Raw genomic sequence first — 22,886 nt, 5'->3', positions numbered from 1 at the left:
TCTCCAATATATCCTATACTTTGTTTTTGTCTTTTATCATACATTCACGGCAACCACCAGAGTATCCTTAGGAAAGGGCAAGTAGGATATATGAGAAATGAGCACCATAAAAGCGTAAATTAGAACTTTATCGCAGTACCGATAGTTGTTGTCGAAATTGTAAACAGGTAGCCATACCCCGCAGGTAAAAATGTAGGTAGGTACTAGGGAATGCAATCTCGCACCAAGATTGGCGATTCGAGATCTCGCACGAAAAATCTGAATCGAGATAGGGAGTTTCGAGATTTCGGCGGTCACACTTTCGAGATCGAGATTAATCTCGACGAGATCGAGATTTGACAAAGTAATTAAAAATGTGTTATTTTGAGCAAATATTTTTTAGAATTCCCTATACATATATTATATACTACTTATTTGGTACGCCATGTTTTATTTTGAAGATATAAACAACAAATTATCAACATATAATAAAAAAACTACTTTTATTTAAAAAAAAAGATATGTAGCTCTAATTGGCATGTAATTATGAAAAAGTGGTAATAATTATTTTTAATTATACAAAATTGTAAGCAGAGTAACATGCTCTGTTGATATTTTTGACATTTTCTGCAACTTACAAAAAATGTAGGTTAAGCGAGCCAAATTCATAAATAATTATGACTGGGTACGTTAAGTACATCCGATTTTTCCGCACAGAGCGCGGCACAGTGCTTTTATCGTCAGCTAAAGCCAGCCGCATATAATAGCACTGCCTGAATAACATGAATCTAAGGTCAAAAAAATTACCCAAAACAAAGTAATTCACATGGATTAATCTTTCAATCTCGTTCGAGATCTCGAAAATATTAATCGAGATCTCGACCATGATTGCTAAAATCGAGATTTCCTGTCAACGAGATTGAATCTCGAACATTCGTGCGAGATCTCGCGAGATCTCGAAATTGCGAGATCGAGATTGCATTCCCTAGTAGGTACCTATTTGAGTAAAACACTTCTGGGTCTTCTGGCGTTTCATAAATGTCTGTTCTGTTAAGTCTAATAAGGCCTAGCTAGATAATCGCTTGTCCATCCATAATTTTGACGGCGAAAAAGTTTATTATCTGATTAATGATTATATCGTACAAAACTTCAAGCCATCTTATGGGCGCTAACTACGTCAACAGACTCGGCAGATTTCAAGCACTTACGTAGTATGCAACTATGCAGTATGCAAAAGAAAGTGCTTGAGGTTTTTGTCTAAAGCCGCGCTGACCGCAGTATTTATAAAAGATCTAAACCAATTATAATGCGGTTTGTACTAAACAAGCTGATTTCAGTTACGGTACCTACCTATGACCTATTTAATATTAATTGTGCCTTGGTCGCTAGCTTCTAACAAACGCCTAAGTACTTAATACCTGCTTAACAAAAAAAAAGTACCTAGATATGTACTGAGATAAAACTTTCGTGTTGAAGGACTGCCACTCGGAAATCTTTTACAAGTGATAAGTTAGTTAAGTACTTACGCCCTAAGTAGGTACGTACGGCACGTACCTACCTATTTGTCGTCACTTTATCTCATGGAATCAGAAAGTGACCATTACGATCAGAAAGCCGGCGTCCGACTTAGTTTGCAATTTGGAGACAATCGACCCACTCGTCAAAAATTGTGTATTAAGACCGATATTTTGACTATTAAAGGCAACGAAAGGTATTGCTTCTTAACCTACTACGTTATGTTTTGGCTCTAGCGTTAGGTGTACGCCCACCTATAAAATTGCAGGGCCATTTTATGATTTCATTTCATTCATAATATGTCTATGCAATATTGTAGCTCACTGTACCACAGGATAAATAATAGTACTACCGTACAGAAAGGAAACTTCCTACAAAAACGAAGTTTGACAGCGGTTCAGGGTCGAATCATGCTATCCCTTTCTAACATATAGCACTATCCCTTTCGGCTATTTAGGGTTGTCAAAAATCAAGTGATTATCTTATCTGTGGTCGTGCACGCAAAAGGAAGTCAAGTGGTGCCAACCCTAAAAATTGCTCGGAGCAATGCTGAGCCGAGCGGAGCCGGGTTTGGCCGAAGTCAGGAGTTTCGCACCCCTGACTGTACATCGACGATTGCACTGCTGCGCCCTATGGTGCATATTTTGAGAACTAATGAGAATGCAGAGAATGACTTATAATCCAGCCCCTCGCGTTTAACTGCTCCAAGCAGCGCTAAGGTACCTATAACTATAAATTTCCTAGGTTATGTGCCCCAATAAGTAACCTATTCATCAATGTGTAGATAGGACTATTGCAGAGCTATAATTGAGTGTGATTTCGTGATCATACGTGTGATTACAGCTGCGTAGTGTGGGCGACGGGAGCCCGACCTTGCCATCACGCCCCCACTGCAAAAATAACTGTATCTATACAATCTACAACTATCTAGTACTCCCATCTATCTAGTACTTACTCGATCAGATTGAGTAAGAAAAAGGAAACTTTTATTGCTTTTATGACAAAAGGTGTCATACGCGCGGTGCTTGATGGCTAGCTTAGAGCAAAATGTTATACCTACACCTAAATAGGTTTCAACGAGATTTTCAACTGTGGTTGCTCATATTTTACGTCTGAATGTCTGTAAAGTTACATTATTTTATCAGCAGTGGCTTCCATCGAATCTGGCTGACCCACGCCTAATAAATTCACCACTCTTGAAGTTTAATAATTTTCGGTTTAAGCGTCTAATGAAAGTTACTTAGCCCTCAACACAAACTATGTTCAGCTATTTCACTTAATCACGATGAACACAATATTTATACATAATACTATATATACCTATACACAGACAGAGCCCAATTGTGCAAGTTCGATATCTGAGAAAGATACAACTTCTCTATGCTTTACGGCCGGCTAACTCTAACGATTGTTATAACTTACTTGTAGGTAATGGCCTCTTTGCATTGTCTGCTAACTTAAACGTCATCTAATTATTTATACTTTACCTCTAAAAGGTCATGAAGAGCACAAGTTTTCTAAAATAACCGTTTTTATACGTTACGAAACTAGAACAACCAACAACTTGTCCGACCTTTCTTTACAAGTTTACAAACCTATAATTTATCGTTCATCAAGTATATTTAAGTATAATAAAGTAACATTTGGAGGGTTGTTAGTTTTTAATTACTGTTTAAGGGTAAATGTCACATGTGGTGGTATTAAGTGCCCAAACGTTACGCTTTACCCTACACGCCTACTCAATTAGTACGGGTTATTAAAAATTAAATACATATTCTGTAGTTAGAGCTTTTTTACAAAGGAATGATAAAGTCATATTCGTATAAGTAAATAATATTTTGGCAACAAGAGAGTTGATGAACTGTGACTTTATCTTTAGTCCATTAAATATTCGTCATTATGCTCACTTACAATATACATATTAGTCAGGTAGGGACATATGTATTATATTTGCCACGATGACTATTAGGGCTGATTTAGACGGCGCGCGAACTCGCATGCGATTTTAGTTACATTGCGGACGCGGACTGTTGGTTACGTCCAGTTCGACCGACCGATCAAAACCCGCAACGGTAGGTATGAAACTCGCATGCGAGTTCTCGCATTGTCTAAATCGGCCCTGTTTTATCTGTGGATAAAACATTCTTAGGACATTCAAGCGACAGAAATGGGACTGTCATCCGCGGTGATTGGTTGTTGTTACACTTCAAACTGATACAGAATACGGGTACGGAACTACGGAATACTAAACATTTTCTACATCATAGTTAAACTACAGTCAGCAGCAGAAGTTGCTAAGCGGGCGATGTGTTCAAAAAGACCTTGACACGCTCTTATTCTCTTCACAATAAAATCGCGTCAAGATCATTTTGAACACCTGACCCGCTTAGCAACTTCTGCTGCTGACTGTATACAAGTACATTATAGGAATATTATTTCTAGTTGTTAATTCCGTTTAAGGGTATGCCACATTTATATTAAGTACTCTAACGTTAGGCTTGCTATGTACTGTCCCCGCCTACTCATTTAGGCAGCAAAGGCAAAGGGTGCGGGTGGGGTTATTAAAAATTAAGCATTCCGTAATAAGGGCCTTCCTACGAATAAATTTAGAACGTAGTGCAGAACGGGCCGTTTTATGGAGATAATTATTGTCCCTATATAATTGTTCTATTATCTACTTTCAACACTTCACACTTAGGAAATGGTTAGGGTTAGGCTAACTAATAATGGAACTTTGAAACAAAACTTAAGTTAAACCAGATGCCTGAATGGCCGTCTTATACATATCTGGTTTTTTAGGATGTTGTATATGTCCAGTCGTATTCATATATAAAAATAAGATTATTATTTTGTCTCCGTTTTAAAACTCTCGGGTCTTTCGAGTTCGGTCATTTATAAGGCGTGCGTGGGGATATGGATCCAACACGTAGAGGCCGTTTGGAGAGATTTGATGTCATGTGGAACGACTGCTGGAACCCATTCACGGGTACATCAATAGATACCCGTGAACCGGTTTCTGCAGGCATTGGAAACTATTGTAAAGAATATGGACAGAGTACTGCCGGCCTAGCCAAGGTTACAATCGCTATCGCTTCGACAACGAAAAGCATTATGTCTCTCTATCACTCTTCCATATTAGTGCGACAGTGACAGTTGCGTTTCGATCGCTACGGAGCGTAAGCGATCGGCAACTTGGCTACGCGGCCTGGTCTTTTTGTTTCTAATTTTTGTGGAAAATTCTGTTTGCAGATAGATTTACCAGATGTGAGTGATTCATTATTGACTGAATGTACGCGTCGTTTTAATGCCAGCTAGGTCAGAAGGCCATAACAATCACTGCAGACGACCAATTGGAATTAAGTGACGATCGTATAACTAAGTTAGCATTAGCACTTAAAGATATGGCTCCGTGCCAACTACTAAACGGAGCAAACTTTGTAAATTGATACTTTATCTGTGTCGGAGCTGAACTCGCTAAGTGCTCGATAAAAACCAATAAAGAGATTAAAGTGTACGTGGATGAATGTAGTATTAGGCTGCAATAAGATTAACTTCTAGATTAGACAATGTGTGACTTAAATACCTGCGTATGTTTGCGTAGAGGCTCTGTTCCGCTTATGCGAAACATTTGGATTAACTTTCTCTACTAAAGATTGGTATTTTGCTCATTTATGATAAACAAATCATTTTAGTATTAATATCAAATTATATACTGCGTTTTGATAAAGTACATTATCGCGGTTGATAATTATTTAATGCGATTGTAAACAAATGGCTTTGTTTGTATTTTTGTTGAATTTTGGCTATTATTGCAATATTAATTTGTATGGAAATATAGTGTAGGTACTTACAAGCGCGATTTATAATTGTTTTATTGAACAATAATACTTATTATACTTAACACTTAAATGTGCAATGGCACGAAAAGTTAACCCTTATTAGAACTACTAATGACTAATATCGTCAGAGGCCCCAGTTAACGCATTTCCATTTTGTTAAAGATTATAAATTATGGTTCGTTAAAAGACTTGTAACTTATAACCTTGCTATCATACTTTCCTCCAACTTTACTGTGACCCTTGCATGTTGTAAGTTAAAACCACGATGAGTCACCACATGTGAATGCGCCGGGTCCCGCTGCCAAAGCCGACATGAAAAAGATGCGCATACGTTTTTAGAGTTCCGTAGTTTCCGTCCCATTACATGTCACCTTTAAACTTAAGTCATTGTCCTAGTGGAAATTTACCTTATTTCTGATAGCTATAGTCTGTATCTTTTGTTTGGTATTTAAATAAAAGTAAACAAAAAATTTGTTCATTTTCGGGTAGTTATAACATCCAACCAAATACAAAACCGCCTGGGCCCTATTTCACCAACGTGACAAATGTCGCATTTTTCGACATCACTGTTACTGACGTCACAGGCCTCCATAGGCTACGGTAACCGCTTACCATCAGACGGGCGGTGTGGTTGTTTGCCACCAACATATTAATTTAAAAAAAACTCCATTATATCGCCAGTAAATAAGTAAGGTTTACTCGGGTAATTCCGAATGTTAAAAACTGTCGGATAATTCCGAAAAGAGACTTTTATTATGATGGAATTTAGGGTGATTTTCATCTGAATTTCGGAATTATCCGACATTCGGTATTACCCGAATACACCTTACTTATTTTGCGAAGCTAATGACAATTGTCACAAGAAATACGACAATTGTCACGAAATTCCGACACAGAACTCATTTGCTGTCAAGAATTGTCGAAAGTTCTTTGAAATCTTGTGACAATTGTCATCATTATCATCATAAACATCACAAGAGAAATACCTGTTTTTTGCCGATGTAAAAAAGTTTTTTTTAGATAATACAATGATGGTGACAAAAAGGAATACGGCCCGCCCGATGGTAAGCGATAACCGTAGCCTATGGATGCCTGTGACGTCAGCAACAATGAGACTTGTCGAATTGTCGCACCTGTCACGTTGGTGAAATAGGGGCCTGGAATACTCACTGAACGACCTGACTTTTATCTATAGACCGACGTACGCCTGCCGCCCGCACCTTCCCCGCCACCCTTAGTCGTCCCGCCCCGTCGCCCCCGTACCGCGCAGGCGAGGACTCAGTTAAGCGGTCGGTCTATACATTATTTGATCATGTCATATGGCCTCAACTGGCTTAAGGAGCCATTTGAGGGTAGATTTTGTTTACTTTTATTTAAATATCTAAAGATACAGAGTATAGGTTTGGTTGTAACGGAGCTTGAACTCTCAATTAAGCCCGATTTAGATGATGCGAGAACTCGCATGCGAGTTTCATAGCATTGCGGGTTTTGATTGGTGGATTGAATTGGACGTAATCCACAGTCCGCAATGTAACTAAAATCGCATGCGAGCTCGCACACTGTCTAAATCAGCCCTTAGGGTTCATTTAGACGGTGCGAGAAGTCACATGCGAGTTTCATTTCATTGCGGTTTTTGATCGGTCGGTTGACTTGGACGTAACAGTCCGCAATGTAACTAAAATCGCATGCGAGTTCGCGCCGTCTAAATCAGCCCTTAGGGCTTTGAGCCTTTACGCTGGTTATCCGAGGCGATATGTTTATAAACAAGGGGAATAACCCTGCCCATAGCGCGTAACACCTGATGCAGCTGATAAATGAACCGGCATCCGCCGTCCGTGAGTCATTGTTCTTATGCGCTTTCGTTACGTGAGCTCTTGTAATGTCCTACACTCATTTAAGGTAAACTGCTAGATATGAACATATTATACCTTATACTGATAAACGAGAATAACTTGTATGTTAATATTACTACCATTATACCTGCGCAAATATACGCCAGTTACTAGCACGACGTCGACCGCCCGTTGGAAAGTCAACCATATACATACATATTATTATAACCGCTAGGGAATGATTTTTATGGGAAAAACTATCCTCGATGTTCAAGTAATAAAGTACATATCTGTGTGTTTCATTATTTTCATTATTCAGAAAGAATAACAAGTCGAATTAAAGAAAGTAAAATACCGATTCCGCGTTTCTCCCACAATACAACTCTAACGACTAATTGAGCCACTAGGCTGTATGTCGTGCCATAGAATTAGAGATACATATACATATACAAACATACAAACGCTTGGAATACATAACCCTTCTTCGGCGGTGTAAAAACATTTGAACACATCTATCAACACTTACATATTTTTGCGTCCTTAATAAACTAATTATGTGGAGGATTTGGTGCCAGAACTCCGGCTTGCGCTCATGTCGTGTCCAATACAACAACGTGAGTCACGATGATAAACCTGAACTCTACAATATACAAGACTAATTTATAAACGTCTCGTTATAGTTCCGTAAAAACTTCGTCGCTCGGTTGATTATAAAAACAAACTCTGCAAACGCATAATCGGATTCCTTTTCAAATCTGTTAACAAAGCGTTTTGTACCCGTCTCGTCTCTAATTCGATGTGCTTCAAACTTCCATTGTATTGTCTTAAGATTTTACGCGCGGACATTTTTTAAGACAACAACATATATTTTATTGTTTAGCGAGCCTTTGATGAGTGCCGGTAGATTTCTAAAATGTCCGTTTCGAATTGTTTTCAACCGTATTCTTCTCTGCTAGATATTTTTATTTTGTAGTTTAGAGAACACAGTAACTTCACTTCAACTACTACAGTCAGATGTAGTATCATTATCCGAATAATTTTGCATTTTTTTCTGTTGGTCGCATTTTCTGCTGACTCTCTCTCTTTTTTACTGCTTTTTATTATATCTCGCTTAAATTCAGCGCCATCGCAAACGCTATACAAGTTTAGAAATAATAAGTGTTTTAATGGTGTTTTTATTAATCGTTATTTTTATGTGAATATACACACACAGGGAACATTTGATTGACATTTTTGTCACATGCCAGAACCCAGAACCCTACATCACTATCCAATAGACAGAAGGGTAGCCTTAGTAAGACCCTTATATTAAAGTTTTAGTTAAGTTTGAGACAATTCCCTTGATGTTATTTTATTACCTATGAGATGTCACTACATATTTTGTACTTCCAAGCTTATAAATTTAGTATGATGTTACAAATCTTGGGTAACATTGTAACATCGATCTAAGTATAGATCTTTAGATCTTTTGATACGTGCCCACGTGTTCGAGATTTTAACTAGCCTTACACAAGAGCACTCAAAGGCATTATTAAATCAAAGTTAAAAAGTACTTACCTGCGACGTTACTTGAGGTGCCGTGCTCAAGTGCAAGCAACTTTATCACGAGGGAGTATGCACGGTGCACGGTGCAGTTTTGGCATGCATAAAGCTATTATGCAATCTTACTTTAGAAGCAGGTTTGAGGCTATAGAACTTTGCTTTACGTAGGTAGCAGTGGCGGCGCGTCCATAAAAGCCTATTCCCACCGGCTTGCCTGTTTTTGGACGTTTGAGCAGAGTTGTAAAGGAAATATGTAAGCCAAATTAGCCCCGGCTTGCCTATGGATATGTTTGACGCGCCGCCACTGGTAGGTAGGTACACATTATAGCGGAGTCAGTTATGAAGTTGACCCAAAAAAATTTTATTAAGCTATGAGCTTCATCACATATGATCTTTGAGTAATTCTAAGCATTTCAAGCCTGGGAGGCAATAAGGGGAGGGGGGGTACAAAGATGGCCGCCACCCGTCATCATTCAAAAAAATCTGTTCTGGTCCTGGTGGCTACTAGGGCAAGTTTGGTATCATTTTCGTATAAACCGGAGACGTAGAATTCATTGCTGATATTTGTTTTTTTCAGCTTCATAGTAATTTTACAAGAAAAACGTAAAAAGATGAAAATTTAGGATGGAGGTTTTTGCTTTGAGAGCTAATAACTTTTGTATAGTGGCCAAAAATATCATATAAAAAATACTATAATAAAGCGTAATTCATGCAGATTCTAAACATATACACGTTGAGTAATATCCTACTGCAAAAAGATGGTGAAAAAATTATTAAATGACCGCAGCGCGGGTAGTTGGACTTTCGTTTATCTTGCGGACCGTCGTTTATCTTACAAAATGATCGAGTACGAGTATCTACGTAGGTATGCTTACTTTGCTAGATTTTATGATGACGAATAAAATACTTTCATCCAGACATAATTCATCATACAGACATAATTTTATGCACTTTAATTTTAATGCACTTGCAACGATTTGAGTGGGGCCTGGTGTTATTTGACCGGTGTTTTCTGTAAGGTAGAGGTAAGTACGTACTTCCCCAGTTGGGCTCTGCTCGGATAGATCTGGAATGACATCCGCTGTGCTGTGCCCTACCACACAAAGCGAGATGACATTCACAGTGCCCATACCTCTCTTTTGAACGTAGTTTAAGGATATACCCGGGTCCAAAATTGGGTCCGAGAAATAACTATTATAAATGAAATTATTCTAATAAAATAGCGCTCTTATTTTTGATAATATTAAAACACTATTTATGAGAGAAATTGTACTACTTAGGAAGAAGCAAAATATTTATTTTCACGATAATTTTCATGCTATAACTCACTTTAAGTAATTTTATAGGTACTTACTTGTTGTTTTTTATAAATAACTTCAACCTGCACATAACATTCATTTGGATTTGATTTGGTTTGATTTTGTTTGATATTTTACATTTAATATTTGCTTCAGGTTGGTGTGGTGAAAAATTCTGTGTTTCACTCGGCGGCAAATTTTGTTTAACCCTCGTTCTATGAAACCCTTATAACGCTCAAGATTCCATTTTTCGAACCACTCACTACGCTCGTGGTTCAATTTTGAAATCTTTCGCTTGATCGGGTATCAATATTAGCACGAGCGGTTAAACAACAACTTTGCCCCCTTGTAAAACAAATAACTATTATGCGGAGAGCTTACATTTAGAAATCATAACAGCTATGTATATTTGTCATACTAATATAGGTTATGCAAGTATGACTTGGTGACAAACCAACGAAGCCCCGCCTCGCGGGGCTTCTATTTTCTGCTCTGAGGGATAAAAGGTAACTAACGAACCTAACTTAACCCAACCTGAGATTGCGGTTGTACATGATCTTATTTGTTAAGCGAGCCGCCCTCCTCTTTAGACATGGGGATTATGGGGATGGGGATTTAGGATGGGATGGGGACTGTGTGTATTTTTTTAACCTATACCAGAATTATGTCTGTGTACTGGAAACTGCGGACATTAAATATACAGAAAGCATTTTATTCGTCATCATAAAATCTAGCAAAGTAAGCATAGTTACCTACGTAGATACTCGTACTCGACCATTTTGTAAGATAAACTTCGCCTAGCGAGAGTCCAACTACCCGCGCTGCGGTCATTTAATAATTTTTTCACCATCTTTTTGCAGTAGGATATTACTAAACATGTCTATGTTTAGAAGCTGCATGAATTACGCTTTATTATAGTATTTTTTGTATGATACTTTTGGCCACTATACAAAAGTTATTAGCTCTCAAAGCAAAAACCTCCATCCCAAGTTTTTATCTTTTTACGTTTTTCTTGCAAAATTACTATGAAACTGAAATAAACAAATATCAGCAATGAATTCCACGTCTTCGGTTTATACGAAAATGATACCAAACTTGCCCTAGTAGCCACCAAGACCAGAACAGATTTTTTTGAATGATGACGGGTGGCGGCCATCTTTGTACTCCGCCCTCCTCGACTAGACGCACGCTTCTTATCGCCTCCGAGGCTAGAAATGCTTAGAATTACTCAGAGATCATATGTAATGAAGCTCATAGCTTAATTAAAATTTTTTGGGTCATATATGGCAGCGATCCGTAACTGACTCCAGTATTATATTTATGATGTCATAATTTATAATTGTTTTGTTAAGTTCCTTTCCTTTTATTTATTTGGAATAGTAACAATTAAATGTATTATTGACCACATGTATTACATTCAGTAAAGTACCGACTTATAAGTAAAATGCACTGATCGAGTAGAATCACACTAATAGTAAAATAAAATCACGATAAACAAAACGAAAGTCCCTAAACAAGTTGCAGCAGGTACCTACTTACGTTTTCTTACCAACTTTCTCTTTTAATTATGTGCGTACATATCCGATCTACGTGATTAATTTACCTTTAATACCACTTTGCAAACCTGCAACCCGTTTGATTTGTATAAATATAAAACAACCAACGTGTTTAGGCCCGCTGCTTTTCCATGAGGTTCGACTTGTATTGAAAATTAGTCATCTAGGTTCTTTCTCATTGGGATTTTCTGTAAAACAGAAACTCGACGCTCGTGTCGTGTTATACATGTATTTTTATATCATCCAATCAAAATCAGCACAATATTATACTAACTTCTGAATCCTGTAATGTATGCGAATTAAAAAATTTTGAACACCAGAAATGAACCTGTTCACTGTTCATTGATAAATTTATTAAGTATGGGATTTGATTACCCTCGAAGTAGTGACATTGAGACTGGTGAAAGCAGATAGAAACCCGTATTAAGTATTTTAATGTTAGTACATGAGGATCCTGCCTCAACGCATTCTGATGACTAATTTTATAGCAGTTTCGTCTTGCCATTCCTAAACATACGCTAAGAACCGACATAAAGTCTTGAAAGTAGTTTCAAACCTCCGATGCCACATCAGGTTACAAGGTCAACAACTTTCGCCGTCAATATTTGTGTTTGGATCGGGCACGATCTTCGCAAGTCCCTCTTTGAGTCAGTGCTTTCTTGTTTTGGTATAAGTACTCGTATGCAAAACCTTGTTACGGTTATTTGTGCTACAGTTTGCCTCAAAGTCAGTCTGAAGAAGAACTATGTGGGCGTAAGAGTTACAAATGATCTGAATAAATAAATATACATATGTACTTTTAAAGAGTATTGTATATTGTATTGTAGGTTATACCCTGTTACATTTGTTAGAGTACGTTGTTATTCTAACTTTACAGTTTATAGCAAACGAGACTACAATCGAATTTGTTTAATTTAATTTTGTATAGTTAGATCTAGAATCCATTCCAATCATTCCATTTATTATACATATACAATATCAAAATTATGACTATGACCATACGCAGTTTTATACCTACCAAAGCGATATAAAAATAACCCCAATTCCAATCTACTTTCAAATATCCACTCAGCCCTTTGCTCTATGAACTGAACCCGTATTCACTGTTTCGGAACGCAACATATGTGGAGTTGTTCATATTCGTAATTGGGTTGCTTTGAGAAACAATAAGTATAACAGCATTCGAGCAATTCCGGTGGTTTGTTGGCAACATTTTTGATTATTCGCTAGCGTAGCGCGTAGGTACGTTTTTGAACGTAGATACTAAAATTCACAAACAGGAAAGGCAAGTAATAACCTAATTCTACGTCCGACCCAATAATAAAACTACATACGCATGTCGTATGTAACAAGTAGTAAATGTAAATAAATCTTGTTAGCAATTGTGTCGACTCCTTTCGCAAGTGGCTTCGTCATGCGTCGGTGAATGCAACCGAGAAAGCGAATCTGCTTATTATCATTATCTTGTGCATAAACGTTAGCAATTACGTAAGTTCCGGTAATATATTCTAGTAATATATTTACAAGCCGGCTGACCCACTTGCCACTGGCTTTGTTTTTGTTTTGTGGATTAGGACCGCTCATCTTGTTAAGCATGTGTCCGCGCGGTACAAAGAGACTACCTAATTTACTGATCCCTTTGTACATATATTTTTGTAAGGCAAGTCATGGCAATTGCACGGGTGGTTCAAATTGAATCTTATTTATGACGTTGCTTTTGGATTTAGGTATTTTACCTACTTGACTGACAAATGGATGGATACTCGTGCCTCTACACTTATATTTTACCCGCTACTTATACATATTTATAAAGTATTTAACTTAAAGCATCTATTTCATTGTAATTTGGCTCTACCGGTACTATGATAAAAGTTCTTCGATTTACCAAACATTTTATTTCGCAAACATCAGTGGAGACATCTCATTCTTACACGGGAATGTACTTATAATTGTAACGGAAGAAATTGTATAATAATATTTCCAATACGTATAACTTGAATTGTAATTTACCAGATAATGAACATAAACAGCGATCAGCTCCTAAAGGTAGGTTGAAGTTTTAATTGAGATCAAGTGTTCAATTAAACGAATCGACTCGAGCATTCTCCAGTTAAAAAGCAATCGAATTGAGGTCTCGCACTAAAACAGCTTGCATTTTTATTACACTGAACTAAAAACAACCAATAACAGTTCACTGTAGCTATGCACATACGCCTTTTGCGTTAACACGGTAGTACATTTCGCTAAGTCAAAAAAGCCGTATGTCGCGGTGAAATTGAAATAGAGAAAAGACCCTTTGGTTTAGCTGGTATCATGCGATTTAGTTGCTCGGTTGCTCCATTCGGAGGGGGCTTTGATAAATCGCCAGTTGGGGCGACAGATGTTAGGCTACAGCTGAGGCCGCTTTAGACGCGTGGCCATTGTATAACTGTGATGCAGCGAGAACAATGACAAACTTACTTATTAGCGGAAGAAGAGTATTTAATTGATATAGGCAAGCACAGCGGAATATCTCGTTGTTTATTTTGGAGCAGAGCAGCCTGTCTGGGGAAGTAAAGTACCTGGAAATACTTATAGATAGAAGAAACGCCACTATTTTTGTTTAGATCTCTCTAGAAGTGTTTTGACAAAGAGGAACATGCATTTGGCTTTTAAACTTAGTGAATTCGATACATATCTAGTTTGTGAAATGGATATAACGGGCTATTATTCACTTACTGATACTTACTTCTCAAGCGAGCGGTTATTAGTTATAATCATATTAGGTATAAAAATAACGACATAATGAAATTATCAAAGGCTTTTTATTTATTTCTTTGGCACGTTATCGCATCATCTGTCATCAGTTCACTCATCAATGTCATCATCGCATCAAGTATAACAACGGGACTGTCACTTTACTTCAACTAATTATTGATGTACACACGATACGACACAGTAACACGTTATTTGCCCGTTTTTATCACAGGAAGTGCATTTGCAAATGTAAGTGACGCTGTCTCGAATCTCTGTCAACCCTTTTGACACCCCAAAATGTTTTAACACCCTAAAGTGGGGTTAGTAACGAGTGGAAGTTTATTTTTGGCCACGAACGCGGACAGTTAATGAAAAGCTGTCCATAAATCACCATAAGAAACAAAAAAGGTAACTAGTACTAGTATAAAACACACAAAATAAAATAGTTAGGTAGATCCGGCTTGAGGCTGATTTAGTACAAAGGCGGATTTTATCCTTTTTATGAGGTTGCTAATCCTTTATGTCAACTGTGTTTTTTTTATATATTGTCATATATTAAGAAATATTCCTATTATCTAATGTAATTAAAAAAAATCTAATAACAATTTGTTAAAAATACGTTTTTTCTTGTTTCAGACCTTGGACTTCGACCGAGATGGCCTAGCAAAGCTAAAGAAGGCCATAAAGGCGATACACAATTCTGGAAATGGTATGTATCCATTCGTGTTTTTCTCAGTCATAAGGCACCATTTTGTTCGCTATCTATAATTGCATCTTTTAGGGCTCCCACACATATGTCGACGCGGAATTGTCAAAATCCGATAGGAAAAAGCTTCATGTCTGCGCAAGAGCGAATATGTCGTCGTTCGGCTCGGCTCGCATCGGTCGGCGCCTGCCGACGCGTCGATATGTCTGGGGAGACCCTTATGCCACTATCGCGTTATTAACAACCGGCAAAGTAGCACTGTTTGCCTAAAATTCATATATGCATGAAGATATCGCTTTATAATTAATACATGCAAAAATTCTTATTTTTGTAATAACAGCTTGCAGACTTCAATGTTCAATTTTCATCTACCACAAAAGTATGCTAAAAATTCGAACTTCATGTTGCCATGGAAGTCAATATGAAAAATCAAACGTCCTGTTTTCATAGAAGTCAATGACAGTCACAATACGAATCCTGGTGTGGACATTCCTTCCCCGGCCCTAGTAACACGCTAATTTAGAACGCGAGACGCGTTCCGCTCCAAATATAAGCCAAACTGAATGCCAAGCGAGTTAAGTATGCATCGGACAGTTCAACTATTCCAGTCCTATCTATTCATATTGCTTCCTCCATCCCCTATTTTTAGTCGGAACGAGAGTCGGGAATACAAAACAGTAGATCCATGTTTATCTCATGTTCTGCCGACAATAATGCGGGCCCGTAATTCAATTCGTTTTATGGCTGATTCTGTTATTGCAAATGTTGTGACATGTCTGTAATCATGAATTGGCAATTGGAAACTTTTTTTCTAATGACAGAGGAAGTTGTCTGTGTGTGACGAGCACGTGATAGTAGCACTTGCTCGTCATAAGGTGAACAATATCAAAAAGTTGAATTTGCCTCATGTTATAAAAAATGTTTTCTCGTGGAAAGTTACACACCTTTTGGTCACTTATCTCAAAATTAAAAATTCGCGTGAAGAGTTGGATTCCCTTGGCGTTTTAGTACATATTGACTTGTTACTCTATATAACGTACAAAATTGCAATGCAATCAATATTTAAAATCCTTGTATTACTAAAAGTTACGTAAAATTAAAAATTAAATTGTGTAATCTGGATCTGGACCAACAATTATTTAGCAATTTTCTGCTGTATGACATGGAATTGAAAACACACATTTACCTTTGTGTTACTATTGTTAAAGCCATTACTGTAGTTCGTGATTTACCACTCAATAGTCAATACGGTAGCCTAGAGGCTGAACAGACTACTGAACTAGAATGACCCAAATATCGCAATAATAGGGTTGTCTGTAATTTACCACCGATATTGGGAAGGGAATTTAAAGCGCTCATAGTCACGCAGTGCTTCTTACTGATTACTTGATTAGATTCTATTGTAGTATTGGTTAGGGCTTGTGCACAAATGACGCGAGGTTCGATAGGGGGTGGGGGGGTCACGAAAAAATCACGATAGATCACGTTGGGGGAGGGGGGGGGGGGGTAATAAGGAAACCTCACGTGTATTTTTCTACAGTGAACGAAACTATGAAAAAAACACCTACCACATGAGTAGATACTTTTTCTTGGTTTCGTTAAACATAAATCTTCACTTTGCACTTCAAAATAGCGAGTCTATTTAACGAAAATAGAAAAATAAACAATATTTTCTATATACAATACAATTTTTCTTAAAATTAGGTCGAATGAAGAAATAAAAAAAATACACGTGAGGTTGTGTGGGGGTAGCCAAAAACCTCACCAAATATCACCAGGGGGGGAGGGGGGGTCAAAAAGTAGCCGAAAACACCTCGCGTGATTTGTGCACAACCCCTTAGGTTTCCGCAACTCGAGTTCTAGCGCTTATTTCGATGAAGGGATAGGCTAATCCAGCCTCAAGAAATCCCGTCAAACCTTTGATAAATATTCGACCTCGGGGAAATCTCTCAGAGATCTGAGCTGTTTTGCCCTGTAGATCCGTACCTACAGGGCAAAACTGTTGCAATCCAGTGGTAAATATGAGGTTGTCTCTTCTGTCTCGTATAACGTCTAATACGTGTTAGTTTTCATCTAATATTACACCTACTTATCCTATCGAGGCAATTTTAACACTTCAGATTGACCTCCTAGAAATATATCCAAAGAATTTACTCAGGTCATTTAAGCCTCTTTCTTGGTTTTAATTACCTTTAAAATGGAAATACATATTACTTTCCTTGAATATTTTCTTTTTTACCGACGAAATTATTGAATAAGAATATTGGTTATTCTCAAGATTGTACACATGCAGTTTAATTAAACACAGAGACAATTAAACGGCAAGCGTTCTAAATATGGAAGTATTGCGTGTCGTACTCACTTGGGCGCAAAGAACTTGAGCTCCAATTAGGGTATTATAAAGACGCCGTAAGTGCATGCAATACAGATACGCAAAGTGTATTTGTCGTAACTTTTTTTATAATGGTTATGCCGTATGAGTAAACGATTAACCAAAGAAATCGTCAGGACGTTTGAATTTTTTACCTAACCGTGATCCCTATTATTCATTCGACTTTGGAAAACCTAGACTAATATGGCGAATGAATTAAATAAGCTTGGATTAAAACAAGAATTGAATGTCTGTCCGCTGTCGCGAGTGCATTTCCCTTAACCAACTTGTCCAGGAAAGTGGGTCGCGTCTGGTTTCGCTCGCCACAGTACTATGTTGCTGCAGTACTTCAAATCAAGTTTCTAGACTGAATGCATCCTTGATTGCTATGAAATCTTAGATACACATTCGTTTGTTTAGCGCTTTGAAGATGATGCAACTGTGTTTACTCTGATTAATCATTCATTTAGAAGCTTTATTTGTGCATCAAGAGCAAACCGAACAAGTACAGTCACGGTCATAATATAAACATTTGATTACTTCTGGCTTGTGGTAAACGGATTTTCTGGAAACGTTCACGTTGCCAGACAGACGTTCGAGCGCTCGTCACTGTCCCATCCCATGTCATCTTTAAACATAATTCATAGCAATATTAGCTCAATAGTGGGACCGGATTTTTGTACTATAAGTTTTGATAATTCTAAAGTTGAAAAAGTGATACTTATCTGATATGGGACATATTTTTAAGCATATTTGCAATATATGATGAAAAGTTAGAACGAGCGTTAGATATAAATTAGGTATTTATATATTTTTAGTAATGATTTTTTAATATTGAATTAAAGTGCAATGTTTAAGTTCCATTGTTTATAATATGTATGACGCTTTATAATGTAAAATTATTAGAAATTTTTTTAACGTGCTTCTTTGTCAAACTACAAATTAGCTTATTATTTTGTCGATATTGAATTAAAGTTTAATAAATCCACAACAACATATCTCATTTTTTAAGTTAATAGGCACGCTAAAAAGCTAGAAGAATAAGATATATGCTCTAGAATTAATATGCGTTTCATGTCCTATAAGATCCAATATTGAATTAGAGTCTGTAAAAATAAGTCTATTACTATAAAATAATATACGCAGCCATATTATGGAAAGTAAGAAATTTCTGCGTGTAGCTTGCATTGTAATAGTAAAATCTAGTTAAAAAGGCGCGAAATTCATACATACGCCGCGCTGGTCCATCAGTCGCCGGCGCGGCGCTCGAGAGCCTATCATAGCCTACCTATACTTCGCCCCTCGCCCCACCTCCCGCTCAGTAACACTGTCTGTCTTTTCTTATCATTCATTTCTTTGTTTACCGTGCACAAATATAAATTAGATGCGGACATTACGTGAAATTAAAATATCTTATTACGTAAAAATACCTACAGCTGGTCAATCAGATCTTGGCAGTAGAAAGAGGCGGCAAATTTGAAAAATGTAGGCGCGAAGGGATATCGTCCCATAGAAAATTTGTGTTTCGCGCCTTTTTTTTGTGACAAGATTTGCTTGACCAGCTATATTTCATTATCTTGACTAATATTGTAATAAAAATGTACAAGATATTCACAACTATTTTTTACTATACATAGTTTGTCAAAGGAATGTCTCATTTCAAACATAGACAGAGAGAATCATCATACTATCTTTGACTTACACTAGTACTAGCACCCAAAAGAAAAGGATGAATATAGTTTTTTGTTTTTATTTACTGACAAATGGTTTGACCAACTATACCTATTTCTGGTTCCTATTGTCATGTCCTGTCCTATTCAAGGTCAATATCATAATATGTATATTATAAACCAACTGCTCAATATTACACGGTATACATCCTGAATATACAATAAGGTAAGTGAGGCCACTTACCTTATTGTATATTCCGTGTGGGCCGTATATGCCTATATAGATAGAGCCCACCTTAAATTAAAATGGTTTTTTTTAATAAACAGGATATGAAGTATGAAAAACTCACTCAAATAGGTTTCTCATTTATTTAAGCTTCTTCATTATACCAAAATAGTTATAAAAATATTACGATACTCTTGGAAAATATACCTTAAAAGTCCTATTATGGGCCTTATTGAACACTAGCAGTGTATTACTTAATCCCGCAAAAAATAATCATTTCGACAGTAGGTAATAACAGATTTTATTGTTTTTAACTTAAGAGTTATACATATACAAATAACAATATAGTTTTATAATTTTAGGTTAATTTTATTCTAAGTTTGTTTTTAATTATGTTTATGGTTTTATAAAATAAAATTTGATACTTCATAACAGGAGGATTTATTTATAATAAGTGAAAATAATTATTTTGGGCCTTAATAACTAAAGATATAAAAATTGTCTAGTTTACGCGAAAATAGTAGGTAACTAAACATAAATCTTTATTAGTTACAGTAGTATCATCTTTTAACATCTGGGGGCACGGCAGTGCCCCTGCCAAGACGAGCAAAGCATAAGGGCATCTACCTTTTCTCGAAGCGCTTCGTCGTGTTTTGGAACCCTCATAACTTGGGGTTGGATTATACCAGATAAACAAAGTTCTCGGACTTATTAAGCATATCAATTGCATAGCTCTTATACTTTAGATTTTATTCATATCTAAAAACTTCGATTTCGTCACTGACTCACTCACTTGATGATCATCAATACCGGGTACTTCCTGAAGTCCTCTAAGAAGCTGAAATTTGGTATGTAAGATAGTTTTAGTACACAAACAACAAATAAATTCAAAAACTTGAAATTAATTTTTTATCCCTAAGGGGATGAAGAGGGGGTTTAATTTTGTATGGGGAATCAATAATCGCTGAACCGATTTAGTTGAAATTTGGTATGTAGATAGGTATTGTTATGGGGAAGGATATAGAATAGATTTCAACCTCAAAGTTTACCCTTACGGGGTGAAGGCAGATTTCAACCCCAAAGTTTACCCTTATGGGATGAAGGGTTTATATAGGGAATCAGTAAGAAGTACATTGTGTAACAGATGCCCCCAGATACTTATTTCAGGATTTTTAATAGTAAATCACCCCCCCCCCCTTCACCCCCCCCCCCCCCCCTTGTTCACCCCTTTAAATTAGGGCATGGAAGATTGTCATAAGCATCTTACAAAAAGAAGTGAAATCCCACTAAAAACTTTTTGATGTAAAATGTTGCCCAAACGAAACCACTGTCAAAAAGTTATCAGATCTCTTGCCAAGCTTCTAACTCTAAAAGCCCTCTAACTTTACTAGCTCTACACCAAAAGTATGTGGCTTGGTCGTTTCGTTTCTACAAGAACTATTGTAAGTATAATACAAAAACCGCCCAAATGCGAGTCGGACTCGCGTTCCAAGGGTTCCGTACATTACACAATTTTAACAATATATTTTTTTTTAGAGAAAAGTGAGTAAAATGTCTTTAAAAAACCCGTAGGGATCGGAAAACTAGGTACTTAAGTCCGACTCACGCTTGACTGCACATTTCTAATAGGTTTTTCTGGCATCTATAGGAAAAGAGCTAATATGTGTATTTTTTTCATAATTTTAGACCCAGTAGTTTCGGAGATAAGGGGGGGGAATGGTCATTTTTTGCGTATTTTCTTAAATAACTTCTAAACTATTTATTTTAAAATTATTAAAAAAAATATCTGAGGTTCTCACAATGAGCCCCTTAATTTGATATATAACAAGATATAGTGTTTTTTTCTTCTATTTATCATTCATCTCAAAAGTGACCCCTTTATTTGAATTTCTATTATTTACTTTACATGTATGTTCTTGGGTTATAGACTTACATGTGTATACCAAATTTCAACTTATTGGTGCAGTAGTTACGGAGCAAATAGGCTGTGACAGACGGACAGCCAGACACACGAGTGATCCTATAAGGGTTCAGTATTTTTCCTTTTGAGGTTGAAACGTGCTATTTTAAAGGGGTTAAATAAATTGCAAAGCTCCGGCTTGTTCAAAGAAAGCTATAGCACGTTAGCACAAAAAAATGAAATTTAAATACTTAGTAAAAATGTGGTGTCTAAAATTGCTTGCTAGAGGAACCTAATTTGGGAGATGAAAAAGCGAACACAAATTATATTATAGAAACTTTATTAAACCTAAGATCTTGCCAGTGGTAAGTTTGTGATTTAATCCTAACCTGTGAATCTGTGTGAACCTTTAACTTGATTTGACGACACCTAATTTTAGAACTTAGCTCAGTGGACAGCTGGGCCGCTTAACAGGTCCAGAATAAAGCTTCACACAGAATTCTACTTATTTTAAGAACTAATTTATTTTTATACTAAATACTATGTACCAGGATTTTCAAATGTATTTATCTTACTTTAGTGGTTGCTCAAAATTCTAAATTTACTCTAAACTTTGCAGCTGGCGCTGATGCCCTACTAAATTAAATCATGGAAAGGACCGACCTCAGAATTTAAACGTTCCTCAGATGCAGCGGGGTGACAGGCTGCTTTCCCCGGTGAAGCTAGATGCTGAGCTGTGATATAGAGCTCAGGGGCCGCGCACGTGGTACCAAAACGACGTGGCAGAGGCAGATGGCGTGCTTAAATTCCTCGCTCCAGGAGGTCTCCAAAATTAAATTGACTTCTAGGATTTTGAAGCTTTTGAGATAAATTACTCAACGAATGAATAAGTAAATGGATAAATCCCGGCTCCTGAAAACCGAGAAAAGGTTATATTAGCCTACGCCCTTTATGGCCGCTAGAAAAGAGATGTAACCATTGGAAATTTGGCTCACCGCACTGGTAGCTGCTAAGCCTTCTGGCGGAGCGCTCCCTTCCCTCGAGCAGGAGTCTCTCTGCAAAGAACCAAAATCTGGTTAAGAACAAACCCACAACGTCTCGCGCCATTGTGGAGTTGATCACCACGAAATTTAATTTCTACTCACTCAGTGGAGCTTCCGAAGGACTCAAGCCGTTTCCATCTTTCAGACCACCATGCCGAAAGTGTGGTCTTCCCACAAATTGGGCTCTTGCGAGCGAGTGTCCCCAGAGGGGTTCCCAAATCAAATGTGCCTATCATTCTCGAATGATCTCCAATATGGAGTCCCTGAGAGCCCTATTAACAAAAGGTAGGGTGGCAGTCCCTTGAAGACACAAATCCCACGAAAATTCTGTCTGAATTATTTAGACAATATCACTCCTGAGCCTAAGAAATATATTTTTACCATTTAATCTAATATTGTTTCATTCCAGAGCCCCTTTGTAAGTCTGTAATTTCTATGTTTTGTTTTAAATCGAAATTGTTTTTTATCTTATAAATCCTACCTACTTCATACAAAGTTTTCCTGGAGTGACAACATAAATATCTCAAGTTTTAATTATTTTTAGTCATATGACAACCCCGACAACAGATAAGCATCGAGAGGTGCATCTGAATGCAACAGATTATGCATAGAAATGCAATCAATGAGGTTTGTTTTGGACACCGTTAAAAACGTTGAAATAAGAAGAGGTATT

The 22,886-nt window shown here is 37.1% G+C and overlaps 1 protein-coding gene across 3 annotated transcripts in view; it reads left to right on the top strand.

The window, feature by feature from the left end:
• Positions 1-22,886, top strand: part of LOC134679974 (arfGAP with SH3 domain, ANK repeat and PH domain-containing protein) — an 89,316-nt gene that overhangs the window by 6,711 nt on the left and 59,719 nt on the right. For all 3 annotated transcript variants that reach the window (XR_010100412.1, XR_010100411.1, XM_063538934.1), the window contains exon 2: positions 14,934-15,006. Coding sequence is in view for 1 of the 3 variants with exons in the window: in XM_063538934.1 (XP_063395004.1) it covers positions 14,934-15,006 (73 nt within the window). In the remaining 2 variants the exon portion in view is untranslated. The remainder of the gene's footprint in view (positions 1-14,933; positions 15,007-22,886) is intronic.

This window comes from Cydia fagiglandana, chromosome 3 (assembly GCF_963556715.1).
Source record: "Cydia fagiglandana chromosome 3, ilCydFagi1.1, whole genome shotgun sequence".
Lineage (NCBI taxonomy): Eukaryota > Metazoa > Arthropoda > Insecta > Lepidoptera > Tortricidae > Cydia > Cydia fagiglandana.
This window is presented reverse-complemented; position numbering and strand designations above follow the sequence as displayed.